Source organism: Stegastes partitus, unplaced genomic scaffold, assembly GCF_000690725.1.
Source record: "Stegastes partitus isolate 25-593 unplaced genomic scaffold, Stegastes_partitus-1.0.2 Scaffold1479, whole genome shotgun sequence".
NCBI classification, from domain to species: domain Eukaryota; kingdom Metazoa; phylum Chordata; class Actinopteri; family Pomacentridae; genus Stegastes; species Stegastes partitus.
The window spans coordinates 97,864-111,583 of NW_007579210.1; the positions used below are offsets into that span (position 1 = coordinate 97,864).

The following is a 13,720-nucleotide window of genomic DNA, read 5'->3' on the forward strand; positions in this document are numbered from 1 at the left end:
ACATACTGTAGAGACTTCTCTCTTTCTTGGAAACTAAAATCTAGTCCCCACAAATAGTGGTTATGTGTAGGGTTAGAGTAAATCCTGAGACAATGAATAAGTCAATGTAATGTCCTCTGAAATGATGGCAAAATGATTGTGTGTTTGTGTGTGTCTACAGACAATTTATGCAGGCCCTCCCTCACCTGTTCTCTGTGAACAACTCAGAGAGCAGAGGAGAGAAAGAAGAAGTCAGAACATAATATCGACATGATCATTGCCATTTACTTCACCCATCAGTGGGTTTAATGTTGTGGCTAAGTTAATTAATTAATTAATTAATTTGCCATCATAAGCTACTGGTCATACTAGGCCAAGACAACAAAACTACTGCATGTCCTAAGGCTAGCACATTTGTATTTTATTACAAAAAAATTCTTATTTTTCTTCGATTGCGTTGTCTTGTGTCTACTTGTTCTCTCAAAATCACATTCTGAACTTAATATAAAGTCTTACCTGAGCTGTTTGAGTATTCTCTCCTCAGTAGCTAGATAGTGGATCCTCTCCTCCTCCATCTCAGCTCTCTGTCTATATGCTGCCTCCTCTGATTGAGCCAACCAGTCACACATCAGCACCACCAGCTCCTGACCTGCCATCCGCACCATTGAACTCACACTCTCCTGGTTTGATAGCTGGAACACATGGAATGGCTCCAGAGTTAGTTATGTTTGGGTTTGTTTATTTTATTTTTTTTTTTTTTTGCAAAATATTCCACTAAATTCATTAACTAGTCTTGGATTGTGACTGACTGCTGTTTGCTGCTAAGCAGGTAATATACAGTGACTTCATCAGAAATTCTTCTCTCCTTGCTGCAGCTGAAAAACACTTAATGAGAGCCATGACATTTAAGGGAAACACAAATGACATCACTGTAGCTCACATGTATACAAGGTATATTCTGCTTTCCACGTGGATCAATAATCAGAGTTTACCTACAGTTAGGTCATTGTGCAGCTAGTTCAGTTATTAGTGTTATTGCAATTGTTAATATGACTTATGTTGCATCAGCTGTCATTAGCACACAGATCAGCACCTGTAACTGTTTAAGCTGGTTGAGTTGTTGTCGCAGTTCACACACATTCCTTCTCACAGACTCCAAGTTCTGCTGCAAGCCGCTGTGAGAGGGAGGGGCCTGAAGAGCTAGAGGTGTGGGACTGAGGCTGTCAATCAAAGAGGCAGGGTTCTGAGGTTCACATGGCACCCCTGAAAGCCAAGAATGATGATTTAGGTTATCCACATGTTCAAAGTATGTTAAGTATATTCTAAGTGGCAGGGTTCAATAAAAAAAAAAAAACAATCTCACCAAGTCTGTTGTTTACAAGTTTGTGTTCAGCATTTTCACTGGAAAGACACAGGTAAACAGATAAACAGTAAATTTAGCTATCCTTGCTCTAATCAGGGATAAAGTTCAATTATATTTTTTAACATTTTCATGGTTGAATTAATTTGCTAAATCATTGCTGGTGTATAAAAAGATGATGGCAGATGTAACAGACCTGACAGCATCCTTGACTCCAGGAACATCTGGTCCCATGGATAAAGCATGGTGCACCAGTCCTGCTAGACTGGCTATCTGCTCCTCCATGGCTTTCATCCGGTCACTGAAAAATAGGAACACATACAGCCATCAAATAACCTTTACACCAACCAGCTACAACATTACAGCCACCTGCTAATATATTGTGTAGGTCCCCTTTGTGCTGCCATTGGAGTACAGAACACAGGAGGAGGCCAGGATGTTGGCAGTGGACCCTTTGGGTTCTTTGGGTTGAGAGGTGGGGCCTCTGTGGATTGGGCTTGTTCTGGCGCATCTGATGTTTGATCAGACTGGGATATGGGGAGTCTAGAGGTTGGGTAAACGCTTTGGCTTTTTCACATGTTTTGGTGGGGCCACCACACTACAAAACCTAAGAAAAAGACAAAGCGATTACCCAACCTCTGCCCTGCCAGGGGAGGTGGCTGCTGTCAGGGAGTGCTGTTGAGGAAGTGTGCTTTGTCTTCAAGCATGTTTAAGTACATGGTAAGTAGCATGCATATGTATGCAAGGATCCAAGGTTTCCCAGCAGAGCACTGCATGTAACAAGACGATGAACGTTCAGCCTCTTTCCGACGTTCAGAATTTGATGTAGCAGCTTCATGTTTCAGTGCTCACACTCGTCATGTTGCTGTAAATGTTGTGCCAACAATCCTACTAAGTCAGATCTAGTAACATTTCAAAGTAACTTTCAACGCAGCACAAGTCTGAACCAAACCGCCACATTAATGGATTGATGAAGCCAGCAATGTTCCATGTCCCATGTTTGAAAGGAGCTTTATTCCCTTTACTTGTCAGTTTATTGTTATGACTGATCGGTGTATATTAACAACAGCCTCCTATCATTTTGTGTGAAGAATGTGGTAGCTCTATCATGTCTTAATAGAATGCTGTGTTTCTCTGACCCCACTGTATGCAATTTATTATAGATGCTGTATAACACGGATCATAAATTAAATCATAAACCATCATAAACCAAATAAAGTGTCTTGGTAATATGGTGGGTCACTATATGCCACCAGAACAGTTTCAGTGCATCTTGGCATTGATTCGTTACGTCTCTGGAACTCTACTAGAAGGATGGAACTCCATCCATCCATCCATTATCTATACACCACTTAATCCTCACTAGGGTCATGGGGGGGCTGGAACCTATCCCAGCTGACTTAGGGTGAAGGCAGGGGACACCCTGGACACAAGGCTACACAGAGAGACAGACAACCAAGCACACTCACATTCACACCTACAGACAGTTTAGAATCACCAATTAACCTCAACATGTGTGGCGAGGAAGCCAGAAAATTCGGAGAGAACCCACGCTGCACGGGGAGAACATGCAAACTCCACGCAGAAAGATCCCGGGTGTCCTCACCAGGACATGAACCGGCAACCTTCTAGCTGTGAGGCAACCACCGCTCCACCTTGCAGCCCAAACTCCATTCTTCCAAAACATAATCCCTCACTTAGTGTTTCAATAATGGTGATCAAGAACAGTTCAAAATCTCCCACAGATGTTCAATTGGGTTGAGATCTGGTTGCTGTGAAGGCCACATGACTGCCATTATTTTCAAAGTACCTTGCACTCAAGTGTAGTGACACTTCTTTCTAAGAGCACAATTGGACCCACACCATATCAGCAAAAGGCCTTCTATTTTATAACAGAGCCTCTGGTTTACCTTACTGTATATCAAGGTTAAGTCCATTACCGCTGTCTGGGTGTACTCATATAACCAATCAACTTTTTCTACATTTTTGTAGAGCAGTATTTGTAGTGTCTGCACAACCTGACTCTGAAATGTCCATTTATCTTTGTACATAGGGGTTTATATGCTTCAGCTCTACTACAATACCCCTCTCTACACAGTCTGGTCGCATTCTCCAGTGACGTTCTCAAACACTCAAAAATCACGGTCACTGATCGCATACTGTCGACAACAGTTTCAGACTCTGTTTACTAATGTCCTCCCCAAAGATTTAAATGCAGATGTGACCTCAGTCACTGTTCCTATTGAAACACCAGTCACCTAAACAGTCTTAGTGACTTCGTTCAAGGGTTACTTACATCTCTTCCCCCTGTCATCTTGATACACAATCAGACTAAACTGTGCCTGCCCAGAATACTTTGTACATGAGCTTGTAAAGAGTATGATTGGCTGTTCACTGCTTAATTTCACCTTGCAGCACATCTGTATAAAAAAATCTGCATTTGTGGTGTTTCGTCACTCATTTATTCAGGTTGTTTTTGTCAACTATCTGGTTATCAGCTAAGCCATTTGCAGGAGTAAATATTTAGTAACAACTATGTTCTGTGTAAGAACCAGTTGGTGTGGTCCAACCTGCTTTAAATTATCCATTATCTCCATCAATTATCTATACACCGCTTAATCCTCACTTGGGTCCCGGGGGGGCTGCATAGGAACAGACAACCAAGCACACTCACATTCACATCTGTGGACAATTTAGAATCACCAATTAACCTCAACATGTTTTTCGACTGTGTTGGAGAAAGCTGGAGAACCTGGAGAGAACCCACGCTGCACAGAGAGAACATGCAAACTCCACGCAAAAAGAACCCGGGTGTCCTCACCGGGACGCGAACCGATGACCTTCTAGCTGCAAGGCAATGATGCTAACCACCTTGTAGTCCTGCTTTAAATTAGTTATGAGTAATTTAAGACTTGAGGAACACTTGTAACTAGGTTAAGTTTGATTTTATAAACAGCCCAAACATGCAAAATTATTAACACTCTCACCCAAATATCATTTTGAAAGATGCAAGAAAAAAAAGGGGGGGATTTCTGAAAGCAAGGGGACTAATCAGCACTGTAGGCTTTTTAATCATCAACCAAAATGGTCAATCAGGGGGATTCTGTAGCTCAGACTGACGGTTCCAATTAAGTAAGACAATTATGGATCTAACCTCACCTCTGGGTGTTGCTGGTGGCCACATGACCCTGAAACAATCTCTCAGGTTGTCCCAGGGGACTGTCAACAAAAACTGATGAGGTGGAGGATGAGGATCCACTCCCTCTGTTCCTGTTTATAACTTCCACTGTGGCCCCGTTACTGTCTCGTCGCAGAGACCGGCGAATTGGCGACATCCTCTCTGGAGACACCAGGCCCACCCCTCCAATGATCTGTCCATCAATCATCCTGACTTCACCAGCTCTGTGAGGGGAAGGGGAAGGGCTTTTGGTTCCCATTGGTGGAAGCTGGCTGTCTCCAAACTTTCTGTTCTTCTGCCTGTATAGTGGAAAAGCAGATGGAATAATTTATGGATTCATACACTGCTGCTTACATGAACAGTCTTCATAACCGGAGTCCCCAATTGGATCCCACATGGATTGGAATCAGATGGAGATAAGGTAAATATTGTTGCCTGATTTCAACAGGAGCTTGTTTGGCTGCACTATAAACAGATTTACCAGCAGCTCATTGAGTTTTCAAAAAATCCTGAGCTTAACTAATGTTTGTGTAGGCCTTACACGTGTAAAGTGTGGTACCTGCACTGACCCATTACCTGCAGTTACCGCGAAATCAAATCTGAACCAAACTAAACCCATTAATACAGATCCCAAAATCTATACCTGTAATTACACACATCAACTACACGATCACACACTTTAAAACCCATCCAGACTGTATTTACAAGGGCAGTCTGAGCTCTACCTGTCAGTCTACCTGTCATTCTATATGAAGTAACGTTCTGTTTATATGTACAAAGCACCCAATCAGTTGCTTGCATATGTGACACAAGTGAAAGAAACATAACTGATTTTGTAGCAATCATCAATCCCATTTTTACCTATGTCTGTACTAGGAAATCAAAATCACTGTGTGTACCTGTGCAGGGAGCGGGCCTGGTGTTCCATGCTCTCTCCATAGCCCAACAAGGGTTTAATGGAAGCGCGGTACTGTTGCAATCCCCCTGGGATCCCTAAGACCCCACCATCCACTATGTCGGCAGTGAGAGAGGAGGGACCGCTGCACTGGGAGGAGGCAATGCTATGACGACCTCCTCCATCCTGCAGGGATGAGCAGTAGGAGTCTGGGTAATGTGGTCCTCCTTCAGCATGCACCACCAGGGCCATGCTCTTGCTGCTGCCAACATCCTCATCTGACACACACACACACACACAAACACACACACACACGAGCATGTGAACACATACAAGGAATTTGACTTGTATACTTAGCTCTCAAAGTGTTTACACAAAACAAAAACACACATGCAACAGGCTATGGAAGGACAGTCAGTGTTAAACAACTACGGATAGATGTAAAACAGCATTTTGAAAGTGTTTTTAAAGGAAGTTTTAGTTTTAAATTTTTTTTTTTATAAAAATAGAGTGAACCGGAGTTTAAGTGCATAATTTTAGTGAGCAAAAGTCAAGTGTAAATACATGTATTCAAACATAAACAAAAAGTTACTAACACCTTACATATGTGAGGTAGGTTGACAAAGTGCAATGGAACAGAGAGCAGCTTTTCTGGGTTGAGATACAAACAAGTCTGCGATAAATGGTGTGTACAGTATATACAGCAGTTCAGCGTTTTATGACTGATTCAACGTAAATAGTGATGCCCTGACAAAAGCTGTTCTTGTCCTGTTCGTGTTCTGTTTTTGACTGTTTTGGTGTTCAGTGCTATGAAGCACCTCCCAGAGGGGACAGGTTGGACCAGATTGTGCCCAGTGTGTGATGTGTCTGCATAGAATTTTGCATGTCAGTACAACAAAAGATTACTGAAGTTGTGACAACATGGAATTTCTAGTTAACAGAGCCTCAACTACACCAAGACATGTTAATTTGAAAATTCATGTCCACCTAAATCAGTATTGTATGTCAGGTTCACAATGAAGGAAGCTGGCAGGGTGCAGGGTTAAATAAGATTGCATCATTACATTCTCAAAAATATTTTGAAATAGATTTTCTATTATTAGGTGAACAGTAAGTCTACAAAATCAGTTTTTATGAAAAGCAGACTAATAAAGAAATATCTTCGAATGATATAATAACAATATATAATAAATAATAACTGATAAATTATTTCTCTGACTTGAAGTCACTGGCCTCACCGACCTCCGCTTTTATTGTTCTCTTTTGAGTGTTTTTCTGTTTTCCATCTGCTATCCTCCTATCCCCACTCCACCACTGCCTTACGCCCTTCATCCCCACCCTCACCCCAACTGGTTGTGGCAGATGACTGCCCTCCTTGAGCCTGGTTCTGGCTGAAGTTTTTTTTTTGGTCTTCCTGTTAAAGGGGAAGTTTTTTGTTCCTTCACACCGTTGGGAAGAAAGTGCTTAAAGTGAATTCAAAGGAAACTTCTGATTTGTTGGGTTTCTTTTTTTTTTAATTGTTGAAGGTCTTTACTTTGTACCATGTAGAGGCTATCGTTCTACACCAAAGGTGATAAATGTTATGATTTATTTCTTTAAATAGGCCACTGATAATGAGTGTTCACTAAGGGGATGGAAGTTGGCATTGTGATGGTGAAAGGAGAGCACGTGTTGGTGGTAGTAATCCTGTTTGGTATGAGGGACTTTCCCAGCTCCATCGCCATGCTGATGGGTGCTCTATTTCCTGTCAGTATAAACTATCCAAAGAAACTTGGATACACCTTTGAACTCATGCAGAAGGTCCTTATGAACATTAGTGGAGGGCAGTGTTCCTCATATTAATGCTTTAACAAACAGACTCCTGCTTAAAACTTTCTTAAGCTTCTATTTGGTTGCTTTGCATTACACTTGCAAGCTTCATTCTCACTTTTGGTCATTACCAAATTAGCAGACTGGACTGCAGAAAATTTGGCCTTCCCAAGGTTGGATGCTTTTCTAACATAGCTTAAGAGACTTATACCTGTGGACAACAAAGTGATGGTAAACAGGCTTCAACGACGTGTCAAAACAAGCTTGATCCACAGAAGTTCACTGCCACTCAAAGGCCTGATGCCAACATCCTGGTGCCAGACACCACAAGACACCCCCAGAGGTACGATGTGTATGCTACCATGGGTCAGAGCTGTTTCAGTGGCATGAGGAAGACCTCCATAGTACTAGGAAGTTGTTGTGACTGAATAGCAAGGACTACTCACTGTGGTGGGATACAGATCTGGCAGAATCAGACACAAATCTTTATTCTGTCTGACTACTACTGAGGGTTAAACAATAAAAGACTTGAATGAAGGGCTTTGTGCAATTTGAGAGGTTTACATGAGAATGCATTCACCAAAGAAATGGACCAAATTATTTTGGCAGAAAAGTGGCTGATCTGATCACCTGACCTACTATGCTTCCAGAGTAATGTCACCCAGAAACCAAACTGGTGCAGTTGGGGAAATAAGCTCAGTGCATCATACACACAAAAAAAAATGTTGTCGTACACCACCACATTCTACTGCATATGCCAAACAGAGCCCTGAGTTTTCAATTCCAGATCACTGTAGCATGAGCATTTGCCATTGGCAGGTGCCTATTCTCTGTCTTCTTCTCTCCCACAGAGCCTGAAGCAGCTGGCTGACATACTTCTCCATTTCCTCACTAACAGGGCCCAAATCAAAGCACATTTCTGAGTACATTAATTGGCAGAATCATCAGGACAAAAAGAACAAAGTCCAAGCTGCATATCAGTTTGTCACACTTTTATCTTTTTATCTGTCATTTCCTTGAAAAGCAATCACTAATCTCACATATTTAAATATTCCACATGTACACTCAGAATAAAATCTATGTGTTGTATATATATTTGTTTGTATGTGTATTTAAAAAAAAAACAAAAAAAAAACAATCCTCTCACCCCACTTCCAGTGTTATTTACACTGCTGCACTGAGTTCTCAAATAGGGCTATCAGTGCTCTGCTAGCCCCCTATAGTGCCATTCTAGTATCTGTGAGTGGGGCACTGAATTGTAGGGTTTCTAATAGTTAATCCAGTGATTATGCTGGTCTGTCTAGTCCTGGGTGACTCTAGCTAGTTAGTAAGTAAATAAATAGCTGGTGTGTTGACCCTCTGTTGTTTTTAATGCTCCTGTGCTGACTCATGTTCCTGCTCAGTCTAGTTGCTATGATGCTTGAGAGAAGGTTCTATGTTGTATAGTAGAGCTATGTTAAAACTTGCTAACATTTCTTCTGATGGGACTTTGCCAGTGAGCCAGGGTGGTGGCAGGCTTCACTATGTTTAGTCTGGGCACAGTCTCCATCTTCAGCTGGATCGATGCAGTTGTAATGACATCTGTTGGGGTAGCATCTAAACACTGGTCTCTTGGGTTATGGTCAGCTCAAAATGTCCTTGCTGCTCAATACTGTTCCCATTCTGTTCCTTCTACTGATCTTAGGGCATTGAGCTCCCCGCTGCTTCTTAGTCTGTGTGGAGATGGGTCTTCTTCTTATCTGCTTATCCATACTTCCCACATGTGTACACACACACACACACACACACACACACACACACACACACACACACACACACACAAGCACACATCCCAGCTACAGTGTCCTGTATCAACAAAGAATGTTCAGCAGAAACCACAATAATTTTGTGTTTCTATCAGGGTACTCTAGGCAGCATTTCTGCCTTTTACAAAACTTGGATAATGTCTTTTTTTTTTTCCTGGTTTCTGAAACTAGGATAGGGTGTTTACATGTGCAAAACATAACCATGATATGAATGGACATCATGTACATGCAAGTCTCCACAACAGGATCATTTTTGAGGTTGATGATGGCCTCTTTGAACTGCATGCAGACAATTCCCATGAATAGCTACAAATGTAAATGTAACACTTAGTTTCAACACCTGATTTCAGACCTTTTATCTCCTTCATTTGTCATGAAATAATGAGGAAGCATGAGGAAGCAGGCTAGACCATCAAACTGCTAATCAGTCAATCACCCAGTGGCCTGTGAGGATGGACGGATTGTGTAAAAGTATCTGTAATTCCTCAACAGCAAAACCTGTACTTTTTCTAAACCCTTTGAACTGAATTGAATTGGATTAAATTAAATTGAATTGAATTGAGCTTTATTTATATAGAAACAGTTCACAACCTAAGTCATAGTCAGGATACCTTATAATATGATGTTATTTTATAGAAAGAAACCCAATAAATCTCAAAATTTCCTTTAAGCAAGCACTTTGGCAACTTTTGGTGGTGTACAGCAGCTAAATAATGACAATTTTATCACTGTTCAAATACTTACGGACCTGACTGTAAATAAAAATTGCTCAACTTGATTTGTGCTGAAAAAAATAGCAGGTATCTCACCAGGCTTTACATCTCTCCTCTCTAGGATAGCACTGCTGCTGGTGCACAGGGTGCTGGATCGCCCTGCCCCTACCAGGTGTTCCCGTGGTAATGTGGCACTGCCTGGGTCCATCATTCCACTGCCCCCTCGTTTGCCCCCTCCACCAAATGCCATCCTTGAGGGGGATGAGGGCATGGAACGCACCATGGGCGGGGACATGGATCCCTGCAGACTGTGCAGGGTGTGGACTGGACTGTGACTGCCGTACAATACCTCTTTGGAGATCTGCGTAAACAGAAAATGTGCTCTGAAACTACATCATTAATACCACCATTGACAAGATGCTGACTCACCAACCCAGAGACGAAAACAAGTTTGAAAATGTCAACAGATCAAACATTCTAAATCTCAACAAACACGTGTCAGATACAATACAAAGCTACAGCATTGGTACATGCAAATGTAAGCCAGCCCAGAAAATGCTGTTTTTAATGAAATGTGTGCCAGTTGTGCATGAGATGAGAAAAAAAGACAGACAATAACAAATGCTAAATGCTGACTGTGGGAAAAACTCCAAGTGTAAATAGCTCTCAGGCTGGTTCCTTTTTGACCTGTTTATAAGTACAACAACCACAGTTTAGAAGTTGTATAGTGTCAGGCTAATGCAGGGACAGCCCGTGCCAGTGTCATGGTGCACTGTAGGTGTGGATTTCTTAACTTACCTACTGTAGAATAAATTTGGTTTATTTCTCAGTAAACAGCCATAAACATTTAATTCAAAAAGATCTAAATGGATCCCACTTAGCCAGTTTCATCTGTTCAGCCCATCCCAGTCAACCTTCATGTGAAGGTCTAGTGGAAATCACAAAGCCCGAAGGCTGAATTTGTAAATATTCTCATATGATGACTCAATTGATATTTTAAGGACAGGTGTTATATGCTGTTAAATGAAGAGGAAATTGTTAAGACTGCACATTGTTTCAAGGTGAGCAACCACTTTAAGCAAAGTCATGGCAGTAAATATCTTAACTTACTGTACAAAGGTCATATTCCTTTGTGTTGTAGCTTTTCTTTCATTCAGATGAAACTCAGATGACGAGTAAATCAACCTGCAGTCATTGTTTACCTGCTGGCTGTGTCTAAAGCTTCCAGCAGAACATTTCTCACTAGCTAGCAATGTGATAGCAGGAAAAACAGCATCGGAACATCATCACAAGTACAAATATATTCATCCATCCATTATCTATACACTGCTTTATCCTCTGTAGGGTCACTGAGGGCCTGGAGTCTATCCCAGCTGACGTAGGGTGAAGGCAGGACACATCCTGAACAGGTCTCCAGTCCACCACAGGGCTACACAGAGACAGACAACCAAGCACACTCACATTCACACTTACAGACAATTTAGAATCACCAATTAACCTCAGCATGTCTTTGGACTGTGGGAGAAAGCCGGAGAACCCGGTGAGAACCCAGGCAGGCACAGAGAACATGCAAACTCCACTCAGAAAGATCCCAGACCAAGATTTGAACCCAGGACCTTTGAACTGTGAGGCGATAGTTCTAACCACTAACCAGGTAAAGACAGAATTTGCTATATAAAGAACACGACTCCAATCAGCAAAAGTCCTGTTGAAAGAGCGCTGTCTAGTCGTAGTCACAAGATGATTAGTGGCTATAAAGCACTTTTCAGGAGGGAGTATGAGGACAAACAATTACATGGGCTAAGAGTTAGTAGTATTTAACAATGGATCATGAAAGGAGTTCTATTTACTGATAACTCCTACTTGAAGATTAGTGGCACTGACAAAAAGGTGCATGTAAGGAGACCAACATGAGAGAGAATCATACTGCAGTGCATCAAACCCACAGTGAAATATGCTACTGGGAATATTAAACTCTGAGGTGCTTCGCTTACTCTGGACTTGAACACCTGCACTGAATCAACTCCACTGTGACCAAAGCCTGAGAAACAGCACTCCATCTGTTAGAGACATGTTTCACTCTGGTTTGTATCTGATTTCATACTGCAGCAGGATAATTGTTAAAAACACACCTCAAAGCTTTGCAAGAACCACTTAAAGAGCAATCACCTGACCTCAGCCCCAATGAACATTTATGGGGCACTCGAAGACTGAAAAAAATAGATCACGTTGGGATAACATGGTCTATCAAGTTTGATTGGTTTAAAAAATAAACCCTCTTTGCTGCAGAGGTTGTATTTACTTATTTTCATCTCAAAAATCAGGTGTGAAATTCTAATAAAAATAAAAATACATTGGCAGAATGTTTGGAAAACACTCATTTTATGCACATTTAATTCAGTTTCACAGAGCCTCAGATGTGGTTTAACACATTCAAAACTCAGTATAATTAAATTAATTAGTGGCTCATCTCATTACATAGAGAAACCAAACCCACAATAAACAGGATTATGGGAAGACATTACAGCAGTTGTCCCAAGTCAATAAAAACAAGGAAAGGCATACAGACATGTAAACATGCCAGTCAATATTGAGACTCCACCTGGGCCTCGGGCTCTTCAGATTCACTAATGTGCCAGTCACAATAGACTCTGATAGCTTGTTATCCTGTGAATATTCCTCCTGATTCCTGCAGCCTGTAGACCTCGTAGAGACTCACTGCCTCAGTCTGGTTTGTACTGAAGATACCTTTAGTTTCCACTTTTATTTAGATATATCTTTTCAAAATTTTTGCTACAAAATAAAAGAACATTTTAGTGATTCACACAAAGCATTAACACAATCACCAAATTAAGTTAAGTCAAACTTTTTGTGATGTCAGAAGTTATCAGCACCATGCAGTACAGCACCATGCCCTGGTAAGTTGATCAAACACAAAATGCTTCTATTTAACTCAAACTTCATTATGTAGCATCAGTTTTTAACCTGTGTCATCCCAAGGCGCCTAACTTACACAATTATACAAAGTTTCTTGAGGATTCCCTTTGAGTAAGCACAGTAAAACAAAACATATTTTAAATGGCATGTTGCTGGTGGCAGCATTTAAAAGTTACCCAGAGTTAGCTTTGAAATGACACATTCAGCTACTACAGAGAAAGACAAGCAGCTTGTCACTTTGCATCGGCTTTGCACTCACACAAACTGCCAACTGAGAGGAATGCTACAAAAACAGTTGGACAGCTGTTTAGGGGCAAAAAACAAGACATCTGGAGGCGCAAAAGCATAGAGGTGCTTTTATGTACAAAGCTTCAACATCTACTGCAGAAACAGAAAAACAAACAAACAAAAATGTATGTTCGTTGGTAGTACATGTTTAACAGCCAACTGCTTGGTGTTCAGCCACAAAGACTTACATAACTCATAAACTACCACTTCCTCATCAAACACTGTAAACAAACCTCAAACTTTCACACTGTTTAACTAGCAGCGTAACCAACAACCCAGTGGAACATTTTATCTTTCACCCTAAGCACACCTGTGCATCACAATTCAATGTAAGATGGCACAACACATTGGGACCGTTTCCGACAAGTTTCTGATTTTGAAAAGCCAAAGTAAACAATGGTAGCGCTCATGTTTAGCATCCTCCTCTGCCCTAAAAATCTAAGTAAAGCTAGACATTTAGATGTCAATGGTTTTCCTAAAAAAAAAGATGATTGGAAGGAATTAGATTCCAACACAGCACTTGTGTTTCTCCCACCTTTGTGATTGTCTGAATGTGTTTTACCTGTGTACCCCTGTCTCCCTTGTCTTTTTGTTCATGTACTCATTTACATAAACTCCTTTTTTCTCAGTGTGTCTGTGTTCCATGATTTCCCTGCCTGTGTTTGTGGTATTTTACCTTGTATTACATGCTCATGTTCTTTGTGCCTGCTTCAGCTTTGAATTATTGACTTTTCTTGACAGTGTTAAACCTTTTTC

At 41.2% G+C, this 13,720-nt stretch overlaps 1 protein-coding gene across 1 annotated transcript in view; it reads right to left on the minus strand.

Moving 5' to 3' along the window:
- LOC103370761 (sickle tail protein homolog) overlaps positions 1–10,034 on the minus strand; it is a 34,987-nt gene extending 24,953 nt beyond the window's left edge. Inside the window, exons 1-7 of the mRNA XM_008299910.1 lie at positions 9,836–10,034; positions 5,417–5,690; positions 4,499–4,816; positions 1,536–1,640; positions 1,343–1,380; positions 1,073–1,242; positions 496–671 (exon numbers count right to left, since the gene is read on the minus strand). Coding sequence (XP_008298132.1) covers positions 496–671; positions 1,073–1,242; positions 1,343–1,380; positions 1,536–1,640; positions 4,499–4,816; positions 5,417–5,690; positions 9,836–10,034 — 1,280 coding nt within the window. The remainder of the gene's footprint in view (positions 1–495; positions 672–1,072; positions 1,243–1,342; positions 1,381–1,535; positions 1,641–4,498; positions 4,817–5,416; positions 5,691–9,835) is intronic.
- Positions 10,035–13,720: the final 3,686 nt, after the last annotated feature.